The sequence below is a fragment of the Eubalaena glacialis genome, chromosome 12 (assembly GCF_028564815.1).
Source record: "Eubalaena glacialis isolate mEubGla1 chromosome 12, mEubGla1.1.hap2.+ XY, whole genome shotgun sequence".
Taxonomy (NCBI): Eukaryota; Metazoa; Chordata; class Mammalia; order Artiodactyla; family Balaenidae; genus Eubalaena; species Eubalaena glacialis.
In genome coordinates, this window is record NC_083727.1 from 18,256,849 (window position 1) to 18,284,348 (window position 27,500).

Here is a 27,500-nt window from a genome sequence, read left to right on the forward strand (position 1 = left end):
AAGTTCAAATGTCCTGGGGTAATTGAAATACATATTCTGGTTTTGTTATAGAGATTTCTCAAGCCAGAAGGGATCTACAGTAGGAAAAAAGGCATATGTTTTATAAACAGAACACTGTTTAATGTGCCATAGTCATGACAGTAGTTTACAATTTTAAATAAGGCTAATTCTAAGCGAAAGTAGGTCAAGTTCAGAGGGTAACTTGGATTAACCTGGATCTCTGTAACACAATTTGGTAGTTCTAAGAATAACAGATTAAGACATCTGATGACAGAAATTGCAAAGAAGGCTGATTATGCAAAATGCCCAGGGCTCAGAACCCAGGACTTTCCTCCCAGTGTTTGGGAAATAGTGGCCTGGCCATGCATCTCACTAGTTCCTTAACTCCACCCCAAGCCGCTCTGCACCCCAGCTCTCTGCCTTTTAGTTGCTGATTCTTAGTGTTTACAGCCAAACCTCTGTAAAGTTTGCTTCTCACTGGTTGTTCTGCTTATTAAATTAATTTCACAATCCTCAACAATCAACACAAAGATTTAAAACACAAAACAAAGCAAAAATAAAAACTACAAGCCAGCTGTGGTTGAGAAGGCGGGGGTAGGTGCTGGATGGCATGTCTCCAGGATGCCAGCTAAAGGAAGGAGTGGGCTGGCCCCAGAGGGCACCGTGGGCTGCTTCACTTTGCACTTCTCTGCAGAAGGCAATGAGAACTGACATGCCCTATCACTCATAAAAAGCTCTCTGCACCTGTCTCCTGCACACTGCCCACAGGCCCTGCTCCAAGGTAAATGCCAACAAGAAACATGTGCACGTGTGTGCACACACGTGGCTACAACATGGTAGTAACTAACCATATCGCCAAAAAACATTCCCCCACTAATACTGAAGTGATTCCTGTCCAGGTCCCATCTGTTTATAGTATAAAAGCGAAGGTTATACTGAGCCTGTGCGGCTAGAGCCTGTGCTCCGCAGCAAGAGAGGCCGCGATAGTGAGAGGCCCGCGCACCGCGATGAAGAGTGGTCCCTGCTTGCCACAACTAGAGAAAGCCCTCGCACAGAAACGAAGACCCAACACAGCCATAAATAAATAAATAAATAAATAAAGGACTTTCTCTCTATTTAAAAAAAAAAAAGCGAAGGTTAATTATTACTAAAGAGAAATCCCAAACACAAACAACAAATATTTCCGTTCCTGTGGCAGAACCTCTTAATATGTTTGCTGGATAGTTCTGCTTGTAGTTTTGGTTTTTTTTTTAAAGCAGAACCTAAATATTAGAAAAGTACCATCACCATATGTAGTAAAGACTAATCCACTTTAAAGAAAAAAGAAAGGTCACCAAAAGAAAAGATGCTGAAGCATCCCAACTGTTGACAATATTTTTAAATGTCCTTTCAACCCGTCTCTAAAACTAACAAACCTTTCCCACTAACTTTATTCTTTTAAACACGCAATACAAATCTTAAGTATCTCAGTTATCATTTGTATTGTATAAACTGGGCAACCTCTGAAAGAATTATTTTATGATAATATTCAAAACAGCCATATATTACAAAGTATTTATAAGTGCCTGACTCATTTTTATTGGAATTTCAAAATGTTCTAAAACAAGTATAGGACTAGCAAAATAAGTGGTATGAAAAGCATTAATAATAAACTGCTTTACTCAAGGTGGGAAGAAGTAGGCAGAAAGTACAAAAGGTCCAAGAAAATCATTACTGATGAGTTTATTCAGCATTTTCTACGAGTGCCACCCTTCCTTTATGCAAACCTCCTGGAAGGCTTTCTATGAGATTACCTGTAATGAAATAATAATGGCGTCCAATTGTTTTGTGTATCTTAACAACACAAAGAAATAACTTATTTGTATCTATACCCCGTAAGACAATTAAAGTTTATACTATTAACAGAATCCAATGTTCAATTCTAGAAGATAAATCCACCTAAGTTACATCTAAATTGGTATTCCTCAAATTGTTGGATTAAGGCCAAGGAAAGTTATTTTTCAATAATACTATAGTGTACACAAGAATAAGAAGTACATTTATTTAATAAGGGTATCAGAACAATATTTATGATATTTTTAAAATATATAAAACATATAAAAAATTATTTCTGCTATTTATATAAATATGGCTACAAAGACTAATATTTTCCTATAGTTCTATTGCTAACATGCCTATGAATAGATCCACCATTTTCATCTTTAATAGCAGCTAACATTGAATACATATTAGATTAGTTAACTTTCTGAGTGCTATGTACCAAGCACTGTGCTAAATGCTTGACCTACATTTTCTCCTTTAACCTTTCAGAACAATCCTATGAGGTAGGAAGCATTATCTTTGATTTATAGACAAGGAAAGAGTGGCAGAGAAAGATTCAGCCATCTGCCTGAGGTCACACGGATCAAAAATGATGGAGTCCAGTACACCTGACTTGACTCATCTCATCAACTATATTGTTTAGCACTTGCTTAGTTGGTGATTCTCTAGTAAACGTCGTACAACTATGCTCTGGATTTATGTTCATCCTGTCCAAACTTACTTAAAACTATTATAATATGGACTGCTTCTGGATTTGGTAGAGACTGAGCACTTCGGAAGGGATCACTTTCACTAGGCAACGATCGAGTTCCATCAGCTTCTGAGCAACTAGCCACTTAGTCTTAGATTCAAGCTTAGATCCCAACCACATGTGACACAAATTGCCTTAAACCCCAACAGTATGACTTCCTGTCAGGTGGTAGAGCATGGATGTAACTTCTTAGGTCAGTGTTATGGGTTGAACTGTGTCCCGTCCAAAATTCACGTGTTGTAGTCCTAACCCCCGGTATTCCAGAATGTGACTGTACTGGAGATAGGGCCTTTAAGAGGCAATTACGGCATAATAAGGTCATATGGGTGGGCCCTCATGCAATATGACTGACTGTGTGTCCTTATAAAGAGATTAGAAGATTAGGACACAGACAACAAACAGAGAGGAGACCATGTGAGGACCCAGTGAGAAGATGGCCATCTGCAAGCCAAGGAGAGAGTCCTCAGAATGAAACCAGCCCTGCCCACACCTTGATCTTGGACTTCCAGCCTCCAGAACTGTGAGAAAATAAATTTCTGTTGCTTAAACTACCCAGCCTGTGGCATTTGGTTATGGCGGTCCCAGCCAACTAATACAGTCAGCAATTAAATCCATGTTCAACCTCTGCAGGAATATCTTGTTCCTGAATTACATGCTTTTGACCAATAAAATAGGAAAATTAATTGATTACCATTAGAGCAATGTAGGAGATAGTCTTTTAAAACAAAGCCCCAAAGATGGGGGTAGGGTGGAGCCCAATAAACTGGGTGCTTGTGGATAAAGAGATTCAGAACTCCTGAGGAGATAACAGGAAAGAAAACAAAGAACGGTGAAAGCATGAAGGAGCTCTGTAAAATAAATAAGTTTAGGTAACTCTCCAGGTCAAACATATCCGACAGGTCCCAGGCAGCGGAATAAATTCTGAACTCCTTAGCACTATAGCAAAGTCCCTCAAAAACCCAGCCCAGCGCTAAGCTGCACCCTGTACCATATAAACACTGGCCCCTAGCTGAGCACCACCCATGGTGGACCACTCACCAATTTACATTATGCCCCTCTTTACTCTGAAATTTTGGTGATGATGTTTCATGCATGCATTCATTCAACAAATGTCGTGTAGCAAGGTGCTGAATATTCAAAAGTTTATAAAATGGACAAGTTATAAAATGGACAGTCTATTTCCCTCAGTTTCCAGTCCCTAGTCCCCACTGTAGCTCTGCCTAGTGAAACCTACCATTTACTCTCCAAAGATCCTCCCAACCTCCAATCAAAATGGACAGCTTTCTCTTTGGTACCCCCCCAAATTCTGTTTATATTTCATTTTGGCATTCATATCATACTGAAATATTACGTATACTTACATATATACATATTTACTATGTATGGATTTGTGGATGTATTTGTGTGTGTACATAGATATCAATACAGTTACAGATATATCCATATAGATCGTCCTCTAGATTATAAATTCCATTAGAGCACAGTTTATACTTTAGTTACCTTTGAATTCCCCACATAACACCTAACAGTACTTTGCACATTCTTGGTGTTCAAAAAGTATTTGCTGAACGTCAATTAATTTTAAAATATTAATGAACAATAATCAGTAATATGCTAAGGTACAGAACTAAACAAAAACATGAAACTCACCAAATCTAGGCCCCCAAATTTCTAGGTTTACAATGTTTTCTCTGCAAAACACTGTTGCCCATTCCCTCTGCAAATGTTCGTACTTTTTTTGAGCTGAACTGCCACAGCCCACTTCATGATGCCTGGACTCTGCCCCAGGAATTCATCTCTAGCAGGCCATCTAGAGTGTGGTGTGTAGGTGACACTAACAAAATGACAAAAGCCAGCCAGGTATGGTCTCTGTGGTATATCCAAGGATAATAGCCCAAAGGCTGGACCTGTACCTGCTTGCTGGAACCTAAGATCGGTTTAGAAATTGATGCTTATCACTATCATAAACCGTCTAGCTTTTCAGATGGCATACTGGCTTTCTTAGTTGTGTTTTTCTACCTGTAGGTAAGCGTATCAACAGACTGATCCTTCTAAAGCATATTCAGGGACGTTAACAATAACCAGTGCTTCTCTAACACAGGCTGACAGATGTTTCTCTTGCCATCAGGCTTCGAGACACAGGCTTCAGAGGATTTTGCCCATGCAGGAACCTACCACCATGGTTCACGCCTCAGTTTAAAAACCTTGACTGCTCTCTTCAGGAATTTGATGGTTGTGGTTTAAATTTGACATTTCCATTGTGACTAACAACAATGCCATGTCACAAATGGGAAAAGTTAGAATCTGATCGCTTGTAACCTCTAGCTACCTAAACTTTGGATCTCAACTGATTTTACTAAAAGGTCGAATACTATTTATACAGATCCAGTTCTGTTTTTTAAGTTTCTTTTTCTTCTGTATCAGTGTTCCATGGACCTTTAAAAATGTGTCTCCACTCCCAAACAGGCCAACTGATGACCAGCTTGTATCAGGGGTCAGCCATATCATCACCTCCTCCATAAAACCTTCCCGCTTTCCCGATCAGATACCCACTCCATAGACTCCCATAACAGGCTCCCATGCCTACTCATAGTACTTATCACAGTCAAAGCATTGTAATCCCCTACTGAGCGGTCTGTTTTCACAATAAGTTTTTGAGGACACAGACTGAGTCTTATTCTTCAAGACAAACAATGTCTAACAGAGAGAGAGTGCCCAGTTAAAAAATTTCAAATGAATGCAGAAATGAGTCTATGCAATAGCACAAGCAAACATCAATTTTGAAGTAAAATTGTGTGGACAAAGAATGTCACCTGCCACTTCAGTAAACAAAGGAGGTTGCAGCCATCAAGTCGTCAGCCACTGCAGCCACCTCCGATGGTGCACCTGAGGGGAACTCAGGGTGGAGAAGAACAGGATACTGGCCCTAGATAGTTAAGGTGCACATCAAAGGAATAATTTCAGTAAGCTCAGACTCTTGCATCTTCCCATACACAGAAAAGCATTAAACTCATTAACTTGAGATGTCTCTTTTTTCTTTAGTTAACAGTAATCTTTTGATGTTCCGACTACATGGGTTTTGGGGTTGTTTTTTTTTTTTGGCAAAAACTCCTATATATCCTGGCTCCTCTCTTACCTCTTTGGAACAGTCCCTCAGAGCTATCTGAGAGGCTATATCCCGGGTTTAAGTCCTCAGTAAGTCCATCAAATAAAACATAACCCTCAACTTTTAGGTTGCACATTTTTTTCAGTTAACAATAGTAATGTTTCTCTAAATCCTTACTTCAGGTTATCAACAACACATGGACATCTAAGTTTTCAGTCCCCTATTATACACAGCAGCTAAAGCAGCACAGAAATAACATTATTTGAGTACTTACTATGTTCTGGGAATTTTTCTAAGTCCTTTATGAGTATTATTTAAATGCTCACAAAAAATTCATATCAGGTATGTAGGACTGCTATCCCATTTTATAGATAAGGAAAATAAGGACCCAAGAAGTGAAGTAACTTGTTCAAGGCCCCTCACATAGCACAGCATTATTGTAGACAGAAAGTACCAAAAGTTCTTAAAATTACATTTTAAATTATTTTCTGAGAACTTACTATATGTTCGTCTATGGTTTAATCGTGTCTTTGGACAAGTTTGTTGAAATATAACTTGCATACAATAATTTACCCTTTTTATCTATTTGGCTCAATGAGTTTTGACACATGTACACAGTCATGAAATCACAACCACAATAAAATATATAACATTTTCATCATCTCAAAAATTTTCCACGTGCCCTTTTGCAGTCATTCCCATCCCTCCAGCCCAGCCCACAGCAATCACTGATCTTTTTTCTGTCACTATAGTTTTGTCTTTTCTAGAATATCATACAAATGGAATCATACACTATGTGGTCTTCTGTGTCTGGCTTCTTTCATCTTGCATAAGTCTTCTGAGGTTCATCCATGTTATTGCCAAGTATCAGTAATTTGTTCCTTTTTCTTGCTTGGTAGTATCTCATAGCATGGATATATGACAATCTGTTTATCCATTCACAAGTAGATGAAGATTTGGGTTGTTTCCAGTTTGGGGCTATTTTAAGTAAAGCTTCCATGTATATTCATGCATAGGTCTTTGTATGGACATACGTTTAATGTCTCTTGGGTAGAGAGCTATGAGTGGGGCTGCTTGTTTGTATGGTAAGCTAACACGCACCTTCATAAGAAACTGTCGAACTGTTTTCCAAAGAGGTTGGACCATCCTGCATTCTCAACAGAGATGTATGCAAGTTCTACTTGCTTTATATTCTAAACAGCGCTTGGTTTTGACAGGCTTTTTAATTCTAGCCATTCTAATGGCATCTCACTGTGGTTTTAATCTGCATTTCTCTAATGACTAATGATGTTGAGCATCTTTTCATGTGCATAATTGCAATCCATAAATCTTGTTTGGTGAAGGTCAAAATGTTTGTCCATTTTCCTGTTGAAATGATTTTCTTATTAGTGAGTTGTTAAGAGTTCTTTCTTTAATCAGACAGGCACTTTGCAAATTCTTTCTCTCAGTCTCTGGCTTGAACTTTTATTTCCTTAAAAATATATTTTAAATATATTCCTTAACAATACAGTTTTTAATAAACTTTATTTTTAGAACAGTTTCAGATTTACAGAAAAATGGAGAAGATAGTACAAAGAGTTCCCATATAACCCCATACCCGCTTCCCCCTGTTTTTAACATCTTACATTACTATGGTATGTTTTTTATAATTAATAGCCATTTTTTAAGTTTCTATCTGATAGTTGCAACATCCTGGTCATTCCTGGGTCTGGTTCTATTGACTGCTTTTTCTCTTGGTAGGTTAATTTTCTTTTCCCTTTTTATTCTGCATATCTTATAGATTTTGATTAAATACAAAACACTGTATACAGAAGAGCAGCTGAGACTGAGGTAAATGAATTGACTTCTGGAATGGGCATATCTCTTCTGTTGTCAGGCTATTATTGTGAGTGCTTGAGTTAATCTAAGAGTACTGAGGTGGGTGTGTGTTTTGTTGATGCTATAGTAACTTTTGGTACAGCGAAAACTATGAATTCTTCTAGCAGTGGATTCCGTGAGATCTGGGGTAACAGAGGGTTTTTCTTAGTGTTCCTGTTCCACACCGATACATGGTGGGGTCAAAGGAGTTTTCTTTATTCTCCTGCTGCAGCCTCTGTCTTGACAGACCTTGTGCACCTGAGATTCAGAAGTGAGGCTTTCTCAGCATCCCTTCCTCTTCTACCTATGAATGACAGCCAGCCTCTACCTTGCACCACTGGTGGATCAGTGGATCATGAATCCAAGCCTACTCTCCCCAGCTGATGGGATTTATCCAGCATCAGTGCAGGGCTGAGACAGTATATTTTCTATCCCTATTCCAACAATGTGCCAAACTTTGCCTGGATCCAGGTTTGGGCAGGTTTCTTGCCCATCCCCTGCCTATGACAGCTTTTGTGTCCTATGACAGAAGTCCTGGGACACTGGTGGATTTTGTACCTGTCTCCGAGGGGTAGAGTTGGTCATCACCTACATGCCTGCACCACTGACAAGCTTCCTCTGGTTTCCTGCCCCATTCATTCTTTCTCATGAGTATTGAGTTGAAGGCCTATGGTAAAAAGTGATAAGTACTGATAGATACAGATCCTCTTTGTATCTGGGGTTCCTGACAATTTTAAATTGTCATGCTAGCCCATACTAGCTTTTAAATATTCACAAAAATTTTACTTGTTGTCTTCACATCTGCTTTGATGGCTCCAACCCTCCTTCTCGGGCCCTGCTAAAGACAAAACAATGATGTGTCTCTTCTCTCCTTGGAATTTAGATCATCTGACTACGTTTAGAACTCAGGTCTCTGATGGAACCAAAAATAGGCATGATACTGTACATTATCCACCTTTTTCTCATGGTTAATGTGGGAGCAGTATCTTCTTGTGGTTTTCTACACCTTAAATGAAAGCAGAACTCTAGAGTTAAATATTATTTAAAACAAGTTAATGATCCTATAGGACTTTACAGTATAACCAAAGGCTTTCTCATTATTTTGAAACTTTCCTTTCCTTCTTTCCAACAAAATTAAGCCTCATATTCAGTATGTGAGTCTTTTTTCAGACTCAAATGATCTGAAGGTATCCTAGGAATATTCCCATTCAGACACACACAGTGTTCACAGATGTAACATGGGCTGAGTCTTACTGGAATTGAATAATATGTCAGTTAATTCTTCAGAAGAGGCTAATTCCCTCTTTTATAATTAAGGCCTAGAAGACAGCCTGTTTCTCCAAGTTTATAATTGCTACTCAATTTCAAATATCTATTCTTAATTTTAATTGCAAAATAAGACCATTAAAACACATGAACCTAAGCAAAGGGGATACTTATTACAAATGATTAAATAGGTTTTTTAAGCAAACAAATCAAGACTCACATATGACCCAAAAAGGTATCTTTAAAAGTAATTTTTGTAAATAGTGCTGCAATGAACATTGGGGTGCATGTATCCTTTTGGACTATTTACAATAGCCAAGACATGGAAGCAACCTAAATGCCCATCGACAGAGGACTGAATAAAGAAGATGTGGCACATATATACAGTGGAATATTAGCCATAAAAAAGAATGAAATAATGCCATTTGTAGCAACATGGATGGACCTAGAGATTATCATACTTAATGAAGTCAAACAGAGGAAGACAAATAGCATATGATATCACTCATATGTGGAATCTAATTTTAAAAAAAAATGATACAAATGAACTTATTTACAAAACAGAAGCAGACTTACAGATATCGAAAACAAACTTAGAGTTACCAAAGGGGAAACGTGGGGGGAGGGATAAATCAGGAGCTTGAGATGAACATACACACACTACTATATATAAGATAGATAACCAACAAGGAGCTACTGTATAGCACCGGGACCTCTACTCAATATTCTGTGATAACCTATATGAGAAAAAAATCTAAAAAAGAATGAATATATATATATGTATAACTGAATCACTTTGCTGTACACCTGAAACTAACACAACATTGTAAATCAACTATAACCCAATAAAATTAAATTTTTAAAAAAAATTTAAAATAAATTTTTAAAAAATAATTTTTGTTGGGAGACAATGCTTATTACAACACTAGAGCTATGTACATGATCAAGATATTAATAAATCATTTCTCCTGAGAAGTGCACAGTTCTAAGAAACTCAGACTTGTCTCGTGATAGTCACATTTTTGTTTTGTTTTATTGTTTATTTGATTGTTTGGTATTGGGGACTAAAATAGGACTACCCGCTAACTAACTTGTTTACCAAAATGACTTTCAACTGTTTCCAAATCCCACCTCAAACACCAAATATGCCATTATGGATATTCAAAAACTGTGCTGGAGGCTAAGAAAGCAACTCAAATTAACTTCAAGAAGTGTTCCAAGAAAGAAAAGAATCATTTGATTAAATGCCTGCTTCCAGTACTATTCTCCACTTTGTCTAAAAGAAGAAAAGCCCTGATCTTAAGAACTTATCTTAAACTAAAATCACAAGTTATGTATTTATTAGCAAAGACATTAATTCAGTAAAAACTCCTGAAAAGCAGAACCAAAGAAAAGCAATATTTGCTTTGCAGAGTATGTACCACAGTAACAATCATACATAGTTAATGATGGCTACTCACTTCATCAGTGGATGCTCAAGATTAACAGGGACTTTTGTCACCAAACTGGTGTGATTTAATTTATATATGACTTTCTTTCCAGTCTCCTTTTGCCAATCAGTATTTGTAATGCATGTGGAAAGAATGAAGGAATTCTCCTTATCTTAAATCAAACACGAAATATGGATTCATTCTACCGTAAGTCTGTGAAATTTACACTAATTAGTATGCTATTAAATTTTAAAAATAAAGTAAAAATCTTTAGGACATATTCACTCCCTACCCCACAACTATGCCTCATTTTTCCCATCTATAAAACAAGGATAGCAAAAATAGCATCTTCCTCAGAGACCTGTGATGAGGATTGAATGAAATAATGTGATAAAGCACTCTAACAAATAATATAGACTGTTATCACTATTATTATCCTGCACAAGGGAGGTGGTACAAGGAAGAAGAGAAGTCCTCCCTTGATGTGAAGAGGAAAATCAGACATATCCATAAATAATTCATATAAGGTTGAATCAAGAATAAGTCTAAATTTTACAGTGAATGAAATCAAAGCACAGTGAAAGGTGTTCAGACTACAGGGTGAGTTCCCTACTCTAGGAAGCTCTTGCTTTTTCAATTTGCCTGTTTTCAAAAGAACACCATCCCTCTCCCCGTTTCCCTACAAATCACTTTTAATATAATTTAGCATGTGCATCCCAAAACAGCAATCTTGGGGATAACAAAGAAGATCATGCTTCCTGTCAGGGAGCAGGACTAATATGCCTCAGCAGGTCAAGCATGTCACTGTCACAATGTTTTAATAAACGATCAGAAGATTCAATTCACCACCATTTTCAAGGTAAGTATTATCAATACAAGGAACCATATTAACAGAATAAACATATGGCCCAAACTGCTGTGCCAAGAAGTGGCGGTGAAAACTCTGATTTAAAATGACACAGCAAGGGGCTTCCCTGGTGGCGCAGTGGTTAAGAGTCCGCCTGCCAATGCAGGGCACACAGGTTCGAGCCCTGGTCCGGGAAGATCCCACATGCCGCGGAGCAACTAAGTCCGTGCGCCGCAACTACTGAGCCCGCGTGCCACAACTACTGAAGCCCACGCTCCTAGAGCCCGTGCTCCGCAACAAGAGAAGCCACCGCAATGAGAAACCCGCGCACCGCAATGAAGAGTAGCCGCCGCTCGCCGCAACTAGAGAAAGCCCGCGCGCAGCAACAAAGACCCAGTGCAGCCAAAAATAAAAATAAATAAAATAAATAAATTGATTAAAAAATAAATAAAATAAAATGACACAACAATAAAACTCAAAGTTAATGTCACCAACCTAACTCCAACTCTCCACCACCTCTCCGTAATGAAGTAGGTCTCAAAAGAGTAAATTATTTTGCATACCCTCTGGCTCCACTCTAATCTATAATGGATGCAATATGCATATCCTGAATTTTTCTCCTACTGTGCAAGCCAGAGATACAGGGGGTTCGTGCAATCCCAGATAGCAACGAATCCCCTCTTTTCTTTAGATGCCTTATCAATGACAGTGACTAGAGCACTGAACTTGGATGCAATTAACAATTCACTGAATTATCGTGTTTTTCTTTAGGTAGAGCTATTTTTCACCTTAACTGGATCCTGTAGTTAGCAAGTCCTAAGAATTGCTCAACGGTTTTTTATGTAAAATATTTTCCTCTTCATAAAGATTATCTATTGCTTTATTACTTTCTGGCCATGAAAATATTGCTGCTACTTAATGCAGTACTACTTCTGTCAATCAAGAGTCTCCCAAAGGAGCACTTCCTAATCCAGCAGTGTTCCATTCTGCGTTGATATATGGTTACTTTAAAGTGCCTATATATTTATTGCATGATTGATGGCCAGCTTGGGAAGCATTGGGTGCATCCATTTCTACACACTGAGCTGAATTCAGCACCTGAGGTAGGTATTTCTTCCAGAAACATACCATTCCTGTACCCCATCTTTAATCCTTGCTTCAACTACCTTTTAAAAAAGTAATTCTTTTTGACCTGTCAACACATGTTTAAATGTAAATCAAGGATTTGTTACAACAATATTTCTTACAGAGTTTTCCAACTTCATCTTTGTTACAATTGGGCTATTGTTTCTATGCAAAGCCAAACATTCAAATTAAAATGAACGCCACTTCAATTTCTTTTATAAGGGTTTTCAGTTTAACATGGCATCAGGCAAGCAGCCCCCATCTGTATTTTCCACCAACAGGCCTTGGGTAGGGTGAGGGCAGGAAGGGAGCAGACTAGTTGATGGGGGAGTACAAGGGGGTGGGGGGAGTGGAAGAGTGGGAGGATGAAGGAGAAGAATATAATTCTAGAATCTGGGAGCAATTTCCCCAACTATACTTAGGGGGGAAAAAAGCCCATTTTGGCTGTGAAAACAGTAAAATCAATAAAGATTCAAGTTAACCCCTCACCCCCCTCAGAGTCTCTGCCCTCTGGTTCAAAAACAAAATGTCTGCAAAACCAGAAAATTAAATCGTTACCCACGACTATGTGGCTGTTGTCTTTTGAGCAAGAAGGGTGCGGGGCTGGTCCCCACGTCTCACTGCTGTCACTGCCTCTCTTGCTTGTCTAGACAGAGACGGCAACTTCCAAAAAGCTATTGGCAGGAAGTCAACTGTAATAATATCATGACAATAACTGCCATAGTAGTTACCAAACTGAAGGTAAATGTCAAACATCGTTCATGAAAGAAAAGCTCTGTAATGTAAAAGAATGTCACAATAATCTGGGAGTAAGATCACAAAATTCCTCCTCTCACACTCAGGTTGCTTCAAAAGAGAACACTTACGGATGGTTTCATATTAGGAAATTTGTTCATGCAATACATCACAACATTAGGCCCAGGAAGAAAAAGACTTTCAATTAGTTTTAAGTTGCTACAAAGATATTTAATAGAATCAAATATCCATTCCCAATAAAAATGCCTACAAAATTAGGAAAACAAAGATGCTTTTCAACATCATGAAGAGTATCTTAAGCTGAGAGCCAATGGCAGAAAAATAACAAAATACTTGTAGCATGTCCATTAAAATTTGGAATAAGACAAGAACATCTAATTATCACTATTATTTAACAATGCTACATAAATTCTAGCTAATGCAATAGGACCAGAACACAGAAATAAAAGCTATAATTCCTGTAAAGTAGGTGATAAAATTATCACCTGTGTATGATTACATATAACATTAGAACTCTATCTTATATCATGTCCCAAAATAAATTTCGGATGAATTAGAGTTAAATGTAAACCTAAAACCAAATAAATTAATTGGAGATATAGGTAAATATTAACTGATCCTGGACTAAAGAAGGGATTTATTATAAGAATAAAAGTAATCACAAAAATAGATTGATTATACTTCTCTGTTAAAAAAAAAGGTTCAACACGATCCCTATCAAATTACCAATGGCATTTTTCACAGAACTAGAACAAAAAATTTTACAATTTGTATGGAAACACAAAAGACCCCGAATAGCCAAAGCAATCTTTTTTTTTGTTTTTTTTTTTGATTGATTTGAGTCCTCTCCCTTTTTTCCTTGATGAGTCTGGCTAAAGGTTTATCAATTTTGTTTATCTTCTCAAAGAACAAGCTTTCAGTTTTATTGATCTTTGCTATTGTTTTCTTTGTTTCTATTTCATTTATTTCTGCTCCGATCTTTATGATTTCTTTCCTTCTACTAACTTCGGGTTTTGTTTGTTCTTCTTTCTCTAGTTGCTTTAGGTGTGAGGTTAGGTTGTTTAAATTTTTTAATTAAATTATTTGTTTATGGCTGCATTGGGTCTTCGTTACTGCGCACGGGCTTTCTCCAGTTGTGGCGAGCGGGGGCTACTCTTTGTTGCAGCGCGCGGGCTTCTCATCGTGGTGCCTTCTCTTGTTGCCCAGCACAGGCTCTAGGTGTGCGGGCTTCAGTAGTTGTGGCACGCGGGCTCAGTAGTTGTGGCTCACAGGCTCTAGAGCACAAGCTCAGTAGTTGTGGCGCACGGGCTTAGCTGCTCCATGGCACGTGGGACCTTCTCGGACCAGGGATCGAACCTGTGTCCCCTGCATTGGCAGGTGGATTCTTAACCACTGTGCCACCAGGGAAGTCCCCAAAGCAATCTTGAGAAAGAAAAACGGAGCTGGGGGAACCAGGCTCCCTGACTTCATACTATACTACAAAGCTACAGTAATCAAGACAGTATAGTACTGGCACAAAAACAGAAATATAGGTCAATGGTACAGGATAGAAAGCCCAGAGATAAACCCACACACCTGTGGTCACCTAGGCTATGACAAAGGAGGCAAAAATATACAAGGGAGAAAAGACAGTCTCTTCAATAAGTGGTGCTGGGAAAACTGGGCAGCTACATGTAAAAGAATGAAATTAGAACAATCCCTGACACCAGACACAAAAATAAACTCAAAATGGATTAAAGACCTAAATGTAAGGCCAGACACTATAAAACTCTGAGAGGAAAACATAGGCAGAACACTCTTTGACATTAATCACAGCAAGATCCTTTTTGACCCACCTCCTAGAGAAATGGAAATAAAAACAAAAATAAACAAATGGGACCTAATGAAACTTCAAAGCTTTTGCACAGCAAAGGAAACCATAAACAAGATGAAAAGACAACCCTCAGAATGGGAGAAAATATTTGCAGACAAAGCAACTGAAAAAGGAGTAATCTCCAAAATGTACAAACAGCTCATACAGCGCAATACCTAAAAAACAAACAATCCAATAAAAAAATGGGCGGAAGACTTAGACATTTCTCCAAAGAAGACATACAGATGGCCAACAAACACATGAAAAGATGCTCAACATCACTAATTATTAGAGAAACGCAAATCAAAACTACAATGAGGCATCACCTCGTACCAGTCAGAATGGCCATCCTCAAAAAATCTACAAACAATAAATGCTGGAGAGCGTGTGGAGAAAAGGGAACCCTCTTGCACTGTTGGTAGGAATGTAAATTGATACAGCCACTATGGAGAACAGTATGGAGGTTCCTTAAAAAACTAAAAATAGAATTACCATACGACCCAGCAATCCCACTGTTGGGCATATACCTGGAGAAAACCATAATTCAGAAAGAGTCATGTACCACAATGTTCATTGCAGCTCTATTTACAATAGCCAGGACATGGAAGCAACCTAAGTGTCCATCGACAGATGAATGGATAAAGATGTGGTACATATATACAATGGAGTATTACTCAGCCATAAAAAGGAATGAAATTGGGTCATTTGTAGAGACGTGGGTGGACCTAGAGAGTGTCATACACAGTGAAGTAAATCAGAAAGAGAAAAGCAAATACCATATAATAAAGCATATATGTGGAATCTAGAAAAATGGTATAGATGATCTTATTTGCAAAGCAGAAATAGAGACACTGTCATAGAGAACAAATGTATGGATACTAAGGGGGAAAGGGATGGGGTGCGAGGAATTGGGAGACTAGGATTGACACGTATACATTATTGGTACTATGTATAAAATAGAGAGCTGATGGGAACATACTGTATAGAACAGGGAACTCTACCTAATGCACTGCGGTAACCTAAATGGGAGGGAAGTCCAAAAGGGAGGGGATATCTGTATGTGTATGGCTGATTCATTTTGTTGTGCAGTGGAGGCTAACACAACAGTATAAAGCAACCATTCTCCAATAAAAATTAATTTAAAAAAAGAGAAAGGAAAACCTAAAAGGCAAATGGTAAATTGAGTAAAATATTTTCAATTATTATAACAGACAAACAAATTATGTATGTTATCGTTATTTAAAGAGCTTTTTGAAATTATGGAAAGAACATTTAGCCTCAGCAGAACCATAAGGACATGAACTAATAATTTAAGATAGGTCTTCATATTGAGAATAACTTCATAATCACAAGATTTTGTATTATACGACAAAGATTAGCCAGATGTTTTGAGGAATTACTGTCAGTTATTCTTTGAGGCACTTTTCATATACTGCCTCTCTGATTCAACACCCTTAAAAAGTAGGTAATATTATACCCATTTTATAGATGAGGCAACTTAGTTTTAGAAAGATTAAATAATTTGTCCAAGTAAATGGTAAAAAAGAATGTAACTTCAATTCTAAGTCTGTACCCTCTATATTCCTCCAGTCTGGAAGAAACAACCAAAATTATTGATAAGGTGGAATACATAAGAGTTTTCAAATTTTGGACATCCAAAAATAAATCATTAAAATCTAACGTAAACCACACTCTGAAAAATCTCTGCAACCTCTATGCAACAATGATTATTTTCCTTAATATATAAAGAGCTCTTGCCAAGCAACTGGAAGTGGTCTAAGACCAACAGAAAAAACAGGCAAGCACAGTGAACAAGCAATACATAATTATAAAAGCCACAAACATGAAATTATGTAAATCAATAATCTAAGAAATGTCATTCGAAGAATGATGAAATACTATTTCTCAAACATGACATTTTCAAATTACGAAGAAATTAAAATAATCAATAATAACATGGGTGAGGTTTCAACCCAATAAGAAAATGGTTAAATTAATTATGGTGCTAAACTAAGATGGAATATGTCTTAGCATTAAAATCATTTTTCAAATGATATCTGCCAACATAGGACTAGCCTTATCCTTACTTTTATCCAATACCAGATTTATGCATGTGTACAAGACAGAAATTCTAATTCATAGGTGATTTTTAAAGAAATACAATGTAGTGTTAGAAACTGTAAAACAGACCATTTTAAATTTCTTCTCAGTCTGCTTCAGTGTTCTCCAAATTTTCTCAATTCAGTATATTTACTTTTCAATCAGAAATATTTTCAAAATTGTATTAGAAACAATGATTTATTCACTATCAGTAAGAACACTTCAAACTTGTTAAGTTCTTTTAGAATTTACAAAACAACCTCATAAATATTATCCCATTTAATTCATACTATAACCTTTTGAGATAAATACTGGCATTATTTTAAAGAAGAAATAACGTTTCTTAAACTAAAAAGATCACATTTCCTTATGTCTTCCAAGGACAGGGCAGAGAGAAAGGGCAGGCAAAGAAGGGGCCCTTAAAACAAAATGAAAATTTAAATTATGAACAAGACCTATAGAAACTCTAAACAATGTCAGTGATAAAACACTTCTCCCTGAAAAAAACCTTTTGTTGGCCTAACTTCTAGCTGTCACAGTTACTGTCGAGTTTCAATGGCATTTACATTCGCTTCAAATTAGCATCTTTTATTACCTGTCCTTTTATAGGCATTGTGTTCTACCTGGAAGTTAATTCACATAACTCCTGGTTATATGCTTGGCACCAACCCACAAACTTGGTTATAAGAGTCCTTTCTAAAATAAGTTTGTAGGACTTCCCTGGTGGTGCAGTGGTTAAGAATCCGCCTGCCAATGCAGGGGACACGGGTTCAATCTCTGGTCCAGGAAGATCCCACATGCCGTGGAGCAACTACGCCCGTGCGCCACAACTACTGAGCCTGCGCTCTAGAGCCCGCGAGCCACAACTACTGAGCCCACATGCCACAACTACTGAAGCCCGTGCGCCTAGAGCCCATGCTCCGCAACAAGAGAAGCCACCGCAATGAGAAGCCGGCGCACCGCAACAAAGAGTAGCCCCCGCTCGCTGCAACTAAACAAAGCCCAGGTGCAGCAACGAAGACCTAACACAGCCAAAAATAAATTAATTAATTTTTTTTAAAAAACCTTAAAAATAAATAAATAAAATAAGTTTGTAAAAGTTGTCATGTCTCTCCCATGGTACTACATGAATAAGTTAAACTGTAGATTGAAAATAAACAATTATAGCATCATGATTTGTAAAAACAAAACAGAAAAACGTGAAACTTGAGTTAGTTCAATTCCATTATTCTTAAGACCACTTAGAGTTTTTATATGTGTTGAAAACTCAAAACGGTGAAACAGTACAAACTGCAAGGTGCAATATGTTAGTTTGGTTAAGTGCAAATTCTATTTTATAGATGAAATGTTTTTACTAAATTTGAATTCTTTAAAACTGAAATATATTCCTTATTTTAACTGTTACTGTTTAAAACTAAAGAAGAAATCAAGAAAATAATTGCTGTGTATTATTCCATGACTTTTACTTAAAATAGTTTTTTCAAATAGAGGTAGGGTGTTAAAAAAATATGGGTGTCAAATACAACAGGTACACTTCTAGTCTTATTATAAAATTATGGTATGCTCTAGGGAAAATATCTCAAAATTTGGAAAATCTCTTCATTATGATTTTGGTAAAGAATACATGCTGATTGTTTTCCTCACCTTTCGGACATGTTCCAAATGAAGTAGGTCTTATTTTGTTTGTATTTATAACTTTATGGAAACATAACAGTAAGGTTTTAAGAGCTCATCAGACCATTTATTTCAATTAGAAGCAGTAATTAAATCTCTTTAAACTATTAGATGTCACTTAGTCTCTATGTAAGACAGATTGTATGCTTAATGCCTTTCGGCATGATCCACAATTATTTGCCCTTAATACTTTTTATATTGACTGAAAACAAGGATTCCCTTCCTGCTCCTCCCAGGCGTCCTCAAGTCCAAATCAGCGGTTGATCTGAAATAGCATTTTTCATAAAACTTAGAAAATACTGTTAAAAACGTTTTAACTCAAGTGCTAGCAGTAGTATAATAAGCCTTAGCTATAGCTAAGGACTCGATGCTGTTTCCAGCTCTACACAGACTATAACCTTGAAAAGTTATACCGATCATGGTCCTGGGTGTACTCTCCCTCACCATGGGCAATGTTCTTCCAAATACCTTAGGATATCCCTTGTTAATTTCAAGCACCAGCGTTGGTTGAGTCCGTGTCACCTGACTTACCTTACTTCAAGAAAATTCATTTCAGAACATACTTCTGGTGAACTGGAATCTAATTACTTACATAATCTGAAAAAATGTGCTTTTTTATCAAAATTTCTTTCTTATTTTTCATGGCATGCGTTAGACAACTACCTAAGGGCAGACAAGGTTCATGAGGCCACCCTTAGTACTGCGAACCCTGCCTTGAGCATCTTTTTCTCATTGAACAGTGAGGAAGGAAGAATGAGCACAACTGAGACCTCTTTAAGACTGGAGACGCCAGTGCAGAGGAAAGAGCTTTCTTTTTTTTTTTGACCTTTTTAATTTTAATAAAAATATGAAAATAATAATACATACCAAGAAGGAATAGCTGTATTTTTCTTCCCATCCACAGAGGCAGTAGTGAAGAGTGTGACCTTGGGCAAGTTGTATGACCTTGGGCAGGTTGCTTAACCTCTCTCTTTTTTTTGCTCTTTTTTTATCTTCCTTTTTTTAAAAATTTTCATTGCAGTATATTTGCTTTACAATGTTGTGTTAGTTTCTACTGTACAGCAAAGTGAGTCAACTATACGTATATATATATATATATCCCCTCTTTTTTGGATTTCCTTCCCATTTAGATCACCACAGAGCATTGAGTAGAGTTCCCTGTGCTATACAGTAGGTTCTCATTACTTATCTATTTTATACACAGTATCAGTAGTATATATGTCAATCTCTCACTACCAGGTGACAGTTTTGAACATTACAACCGAATTTTGAAAATCTAATTTTTGAAGTTTTTACAAATAATTTTCATTATTGTATCCTCAGGCCTGCAGAAATGACTGGGTATCACTTGTACTAAAAATTTACTGCTGATTAATTACCAAATCCCCCTATTATCAGGAGTAAGACCTGGGCCAACAGGCTTTTCTGTACACAGCCAAGACATGACCACTATGATGGCGGCTGAAATGTCCAAGCAAGTACAGCTACGGGGTAACAGGGGCCAGGCTATCCATCTGGCAAATGTTGTTTGCTCAATGCCTGCTAATATCCACAAACTTGGTTATAAGAGTCATTTTCTAAAATAAGTTTATAAAAGTTGTCATGTTTCCCATGGTACTACATGAATAAGTTAAACAATAGATTGAAAATAAACAATGATAGCACCATGAAGGGAGAGGAATTCTTGGGAGAAGGAATATTTACTGTCATTTCAGCTTCTGCCAGGACCCAAGGCACAACTCCAAAGGACACAAGCATATTCTCTGCCAACCTCTCTCTTTCTTTTCTAAATATTTTTTCTATATCCTTCACCCTGGCCCCCAAAAACAAAAGCCCTCATGCCACCTGTCTCTCCAAACACCTCCATCCCAAGCCATCTCTCCCCAAGATCCATGAATAACCCTATTACCATGAGAGTCTTGTTACTTACAGTAATTAAATTCACGCTGAGGCATGAATGAAGCTTAACACTCCTACAGCATTGTTAAATAACATTATATTAACTCAGCTCTACTTGGTAGTGTGTGGCAAGGAGCTATTTTTCAGTGAAGAAGTCTATACACCTTCCCCATCCACCATCTACCCTAGAGCCTGCCTTCAGCTTTTCCAAGTCTGCTAGAAAACAGGATACTTTTACAGTCCCATACAATCCACATCTACCACAACCCCCATGCACAAGTACTGCCAAACTCACAGGACCAATACAACATCACACATAGCTTGTAACCTGCAGCGCAAACATAGGAATGGTGAGGGTACTTTCTATTCACATTTAGCTATATACATCCTACAAGCTATACAAGGATATACATCCTACAAGCTATAAACACCAGATGCATAATACCTAGTATTTGTATATTAACGCAATACGCTCCATAAACCTCTAATCTCTCCATCTCCCCCCTCATTGGTATCATGTGAGCAGACAGAGAAATGAGGGCTCTTCAACGCCATCCCCACAAAGTTCCCAGTCTCCTCATTCATCCTTCCTCTCCGCCCCTCTGTCATGGAGAAGGCATCCCCTCCCACTGGAAGTGTGTCCTCCTTTTTTTTCCAGTGCTCTGGACACAATTCCCTCCCACCTCCTTGATCTCTTGGGTGGTCTCCCTTCTCCCACATCTTCACCCGCTCCCTCTCTCTGGCTCCCTCCCACCAACACTTAGACATGCTGTAGCTTCTCTCATCCTTAAAAAAAAAATACAAATTCACAAAACTCTTCCCTTGACTCAAATTCTCCCTTCTTCCTCCAGCTATAGCTTTAGTTCTATCTTCTCAGTCTGACTTCATTAAAAAGTTGCCTATAGTATATCCAGACAATGGAATATTACTCAGCGCTAAAAACAAATGAGCTATCAAGCCATGAAAAGACACAAAGGAACTATAAATGCCTATCACCAAGTGAAAGAAACCAATCTGAAAAGGTTATATACTATGCAGCCTTTCCAAATATGTGACGTTCTAGAAAAGGCAATACTGTGGAGAGAGCAAAAAATCATTGCTTGCCAGGAGTTGGGGGAAAAGAAGAATGAATAGGCAGAGCACAGAGGATTTTTAGGGCAATGAATATACTCTGCATGATACCATAATGATGGCTACATGTCATTCATTATACATTTGTTCAAAGTCAAGAATGCACACCACCAAGAGCGACCCCCTAATGTAAGCTATGAACTTTAGGTGATTATAATGTATCAAGGTAGGTTCATCAATTGTAACAAATGTACCACTTCTGGTGGGAATGAGGAACACTATGCACGTGTGGGGCAGCGGTATATAGGAACTCTCTGGACCATCCTCTCAATTTTGCTGCGAACCTAAAACTGCTCTTTAAAAAAAATTAAATCTTAAAAAAAAAACTTGTCTATGCTCCCTGTTTCCACGTCCTCTCATTGGTCCATCACTTGAACCTGCTATTTCAGAGGTCCCCGCTGGCATGGCTGCTACTTCCCATGGATACATTTAGTTCTTGTCCTGCTTGACCGGTCTCTGACCTCCTGACCAGTCCCTCCTCCCCGAAGCGTCACTGCTTCCACTGACTCACCCTTTCTGCCTCCCTCAAAGGTTCTTCGTCCTCTGCCCATCTCCCAAATCCTGGTGTTCCCCAAGGTTCTGTCCTGGTCCCTTCTCCCTTCTCCCTCTACAGATCACTCATATTTGTGGCTTCAATGTGCAGACTACTCCCAAATCTGTATCTTTTGTCCCAGCATCTCTCCTCTGCTCCACAACTGTATTTCCAACTGCCAACTAAACAAATATGTTCAAATATGCCTCCGGCATCAGACACTCAGTATATTTAAACCTGAAGGCAACATCTTTGTTTCCAAACTTGCTCTTCTCCTGGGTCCCCTGCTCAGGAAAGGGCATCGCAATCCTAAATCAGAAATCTACACGTCATCTCAACCTCTCTCTCCTCTCGTCCCCGTCATCCAATCATCCAGTTCTGGCAATTCTACCTCTCAGCTACCTCCATGGCACCTCCCAGCCTGTCGCCACGCAGTCCAGGCTGCCAGCAAATCTCTCCTGACACTGCAATCTCGTCCTAATCATTTCCTCTATCTCTGGTCAGGATCCATCAATAGCTCCCCTCTTGAGATATACTCCAACTCCTACATATTACTCCAAGGCCATCCAGGACCAGCCCCTGCCTGTCTCGCCATCTCTTGCCACTTCTTCCAAGCATTCTATGCTCCAGCCAGACTGAATTCCTTTAAATTCCCGGTGCCCTGCTGCACTTCTTCCCTTTCTGGCCCTTTGCACACACTGTTCTCCATACCTAGAACACTTGTTCCCTTAGGACCCTCCTCTCCTTCAGGCTAAACCCTCCATCCTTCAGTTCTCAGACCAAAGGCCAGTTGTAGAAAGTCTGCCATGATCCCCCCTCCCCGCAAACTAGGTTGGAAGCAATCACTACACTTCATCACTGTTGTTCATTCCATTTTATGTCTTCCCCGCTCGATCCCAAGTTCCTTGAAGGCAGGGCTTCTGCATTCTGCCAATCATAGTAACCTGGAGCCTGGCAGAGCCTCAGCATAGAGAAGCGCGGTAAAGTATTGAGAACATGTACACAAAGCTTTTCCCAATCCTTACTTTGTGAAAACATATCCCCACTTCATTAAGGTAGAAATCACAGCAGTCGGAGAAGCTAAGGACAGGGCAGAAGAGGGATTCATCCAATGTCTTTAGATTTCAAGTAGCGCTCTTTCCAAGCTCCTGGTTTTCCAAAGTGGATTGCCTTGGTACAAAGAAAAACTTACTTTTCTTACATTTTAACTCACCTAAAAGAGGAAAGTGGCAACTGTTGATAAGACAATGAACACAGCACTGCAGCACAGTTCCTGGTAACATGAACTGTTACTGGGGCAAATACCACAATCCTGCAGTCCTTTCAAGTAATTCTTGGGAAAATTCCTCAACTTACTTTCCTCTGTAAAGATTCACTATTCCTGCCTTGATCACCCTACGCAAAATCCGCTTTCAAACCATCTAATATTCTCACCAAAGTCCAAAAAAATTACAAGGATCAGCCATGCAGACTATAAAGGAGACGTGAGGCCTCTCTAACAAGCAGAATTCCAAATGCACAGAATGAACACTGTGTTCTGATCATGACAGAGCCAAGGAATCTGGAGAAATTAAAAAGTGGATCACACTTTAAAGATGAGTCCTGGGCTTCCCTGGTGGCGCAGTGGTTAAGAATCCGCCTGCCAATGCAGGGGACACAGGTTCAAGCCCTGGTCCGGGAAGATCCCACATGCCGCGGAGCAACTAAGCCCGTGCGCCACACCTACTGAGCCTGTGCCCTAGAGCCCGTGAGGCAGAACTACTGAGCCTGCGCGCCACAACTACTTAAGCTCGCGGGCCTAGAGCCTGTGCTCCGCAACAAAAGAAGCCACCGCAATAAGAAGCCCGCGCACCGCAACGAAGAGTAGCCCCCGCTCGCTGCAACTAGAGAAAGCCCGAGCTCAGCAAAAGACCCAACTCAGCCAAAAATAAATAAATAAATTTATTTATTTTAAAAAAAGAGTCCTAACACTGTTGCAGAAAACAACGTCTTAGATCATTTAAAATCCAAAATTTAAGAAGCAATGCACACATAAGCAACAAATTCAGAAAAGCCAACATGATTTGGCACTATACACGTGCATGCTCAGTTTGGGGTACATTAATTGTATTTTAGTTTCTATTTCAGTGTGTGTTTTTCTTGTAACAAATATATGAAGTGACAGAATTTTTTTTACACTTAAATTCGTCAGCTCCATTTTTTTGATCCCCACTTGGAGCATCAATGAAGGAGGTACAAAAACACTTCTGGCCCCATTTTATTCTTCATCAGTTCGACAAATTACATATGTATAGAAAGTGAATGAGGGTATATTTTTACTATCAAACATTATTGTTATGGGATTTATATAGAAGTTGACAGAAATTATTATTTACAAAAGTAAATAGTACTACAATGTAAGTCGAAATTTTCTTCGATAAATTGCACTTACTCAAATGCACTACCATCTCACACACTGATCTAGGCAGGAATGCACAGTCCAAAGCCAATGCCCAGACATTCATGTCCTTAGAATCCTCTTCCACTTATCCTTTTCAGCTTCTGAGTTTGATATCAGAATCAAAATGTGTTACATCATCCCCACCTGCAGCCCACACTCTCCTCTGCCCTCCCAGCCCTGTACCCAGCTCTTCTCCTGAAGAAGAAGCAAGCCCTAGTGATATTAACTTGTTCTCGGCATCCCTTTCTGGCCAGGACTTGACCTCTGCCCTCACCATGTGCCCAGGAGCTCACACTCTCTCAGCCTAAGCCCGCCTCACTTCCCGGGATGTAATCACAAAAGTCTGACTGGTCTTGAACTCCTTTGACCTGCCATCTCCAGAAACGAGCCTTTATTTTACAGTGATGGTCAGAGTCATTATATACACACTACACATATCTCCACCTCTACCTGCCTGGGAAAACTGTGTTCTCCCCTTCATCGCCCTGTTTGGGGCACATATCAGAAACACAGTCAGAGTGGGTAACTGGAACATGTGTTTAATTTGAGGCAAACTGTCCTCCGGACTTGCCCTCTTTATATAGTTCTTATAAAACAAATTTATACTCTTAAGCAGGTTATCTCAGTTGCCAGTCTTACAAGATAACATATGGATAATATTAAACCTTCTATTCTCATCTACCCTAGATATTTTTATCAATTTTTTACAAAGTTTTCTCTTGAACTTCCTTAAATCCAGACATTATGACCGTAACTTAAGACTATAAAGCAACGCAAGTGTCCTAGACAAGCACACATTTGGATTATCCGCACACAACATTTGGATTATCCGCATGTCTCTGCTGCGGTGCTGTGTCTACTCCCCTCCAGCTACAGCATCCTTGCCATCATTTTCCGCTGAGCTTCTCTCTATGTCTTGACTTTCCCGCTGAGGTGCTCCTTTTCCTGGGCAACTCCAGGCAAGCTTGAGGATTACATGTACTGTTTACTTCTCCCTTTCAAGTCAGGACCCTCTACCTGGATGGCTGCAGAAGCCTGAACTGAACAGACTCAGCTGGTGGCCGAGCTCTTGTAAGAAATTAAGACCTTCTGTAGTTAATTATTAAAAGCCCAAATCCACAGTTCAGCCTTCCTCACAGATCAGCTGCCATACTTTCCCAGCTTCTCCACAGGGAAGTCCTCACTGGTGACGGAAAATCTCACTTCCTTGTGTTGTGCCCTCCTTTCCTACATGCGAATCCACTCAGGCTTTCTAGAAGTCACAGCTGTACCTGCTTCATCTCATCTGGATTAACAATCAACCAAACCGGTGACCCAGCACAGAACTCAGCAGCACGCCCTCGTGACCCCATTACCACCAATGTCCTTAGCACCCATTACCTCCCTATACTTAAGCTGAAGGAACTTATCCCAAGCGGACTGACTTGTGTTTTGTTAACTTCTCCCCTAGACTGCTCATGTCAGTCGTTCACTTTTCAAATTTGCAGCTGGGATTCGACTTTCTGGAATTGAGAGCAACAGGGCAACATTTCTCACTCTTTGAAAAAAAGAGTCGGCCAATTTCCCTTGGGAGCTTCTCAAAAAGGTGAGAAAAAGAAAGGTCGAGAACAATGTGGGTTTTAACCAGTCTTCTGGTACCTTCAGACCCAAACACTACCACGGAGGGTATCATGACCTGTCCTGTGCTCCTGGAGAAGCACCGCGCGCCCAGTTCCTGACCGAGACTACGCGGACACTGGTCCTAGTTTAGAAGTAACACCTGGGTGAGGGATCCTGTCTTATCAACCGTTGGTGACACCGGGAAGCAAGGAATAAAAGAGCGAACACAGAAAGAACCCAGAAGAGAATCCCAAATACCCAAAGCCTCCTCGTCTCCCGTCGTTTCCTGGGAAAAGTGGGCTGCCAAGCCTGGGCAGCAGCGGCCGGGCCGCGTCCCTCCCGCCGCGCGCCCACGCCGCCTCCTTACCTTGCGGGAGTACGGGGGCTTGCTCAGGTGGATGCCGTCGCGGACGAGCTTATCCCTGATCATGATCTTCAGCTTCAGTTTCGGGTAGCTCACCAGCTCCCTGCCGCGAGGGGCGGTCGTCTGGCTGCGGGGGTCCCCGTGGGGGCCCTGGGCCTGGCCGCCGCAAGGCTCCCCCCGGCGGCGAGTGGGGACAGCGACCGCGGGCGGCCCGGGTGGTGCGGGCGGCGGCTGCGGCTCCAGCGTGAAGTAGAGGCCGGCGGCGGCGGCGTCCTGCTCCCGCAGCCGGCGCACGGCCTCCAGGATGCGGCGCCGGTGCGCGGGCGCCAGCACCCCGATGGCGTCCAGATCCGGGTCCCCGATCTGCTTGCACACCTCCAGGTCATCGTAGCCGTTATCCACGAAGGACTCCGCGTACTGCGGGAGCTGCAGCGCTTTCAGCCACTCGTAAACTATGTTGGTGCACATGGTGGGACTGGAACCCCCGCCGGCAAACGGCGTCCCAGCGCCCGAGCGGCACGGGCGGCACCAGTTCTGAGAACTTTTAATCCTCTCCTCCAAGGGGAAAGAAAAATCTCAGTGAAGTTTTCCTTTTAAAGAAAAGGATAGGGCCGGAGGTAGAAAGCCATCAGAAGCCTGAAGAGGGAGAAGCGGAAAAGCGACAAAGTGAATTCCCCAAGCAGCCTCGAGCTCGCAGGCACTGACGGCTGGGGGAGCCGCTCTGCGCCGCCCCTAGATTCTCCGCCGCCGCCGCCGCCGGCGCCGCGGGGAGGGGCGCGCGGCGGGCGCGCGAGGGGGCGGAGGCGGGCGGGGCCCGGGCACACCCCTCGGACCCGCGCGGGGTCAGCGGCGCGGCGCGCCGCCCAGGACTTTCTGCAGCCCGGACCGTCCTGGGGCTGCGCGCCGCATCTCAATTTCTGGCCGCCGCCGTTGGCGTCTGAACGCGCGCC

General features: G+C 40.2%; 1 protein-coding gene across 4 annotated transcripts in view; it reads right to left on the reverse strand.

Moving 5' to 3' along the window:
- SAMD5 (sterile alpha motif domain containing 5) overlaps positions 1 to 27,130 on the reverse strand; it is a 54,748-nt gene extending 27,618 nt beyond the window's left edge. For all 4 annotated transcript variants that reach the window (XM_061207415.1, XM_061207413.1, XM_061207416.1 and 1 more), the window contains exon 1: positions 26,554 to 27,130. In XM_061207415.1, the coding sequence (XP_061063398.1) occupies positions 26,554 to 27,018 (465 nt within the window). In that variant the 5' untranslated portion in view covers positions 27,019 to 27,130. The remainder of the gene's footprint in view (positions 1 to 26,553) is intronic.
- Between the last annotated feature and the right edge of the window lie 370 nt (positions 27,131 to 27,500).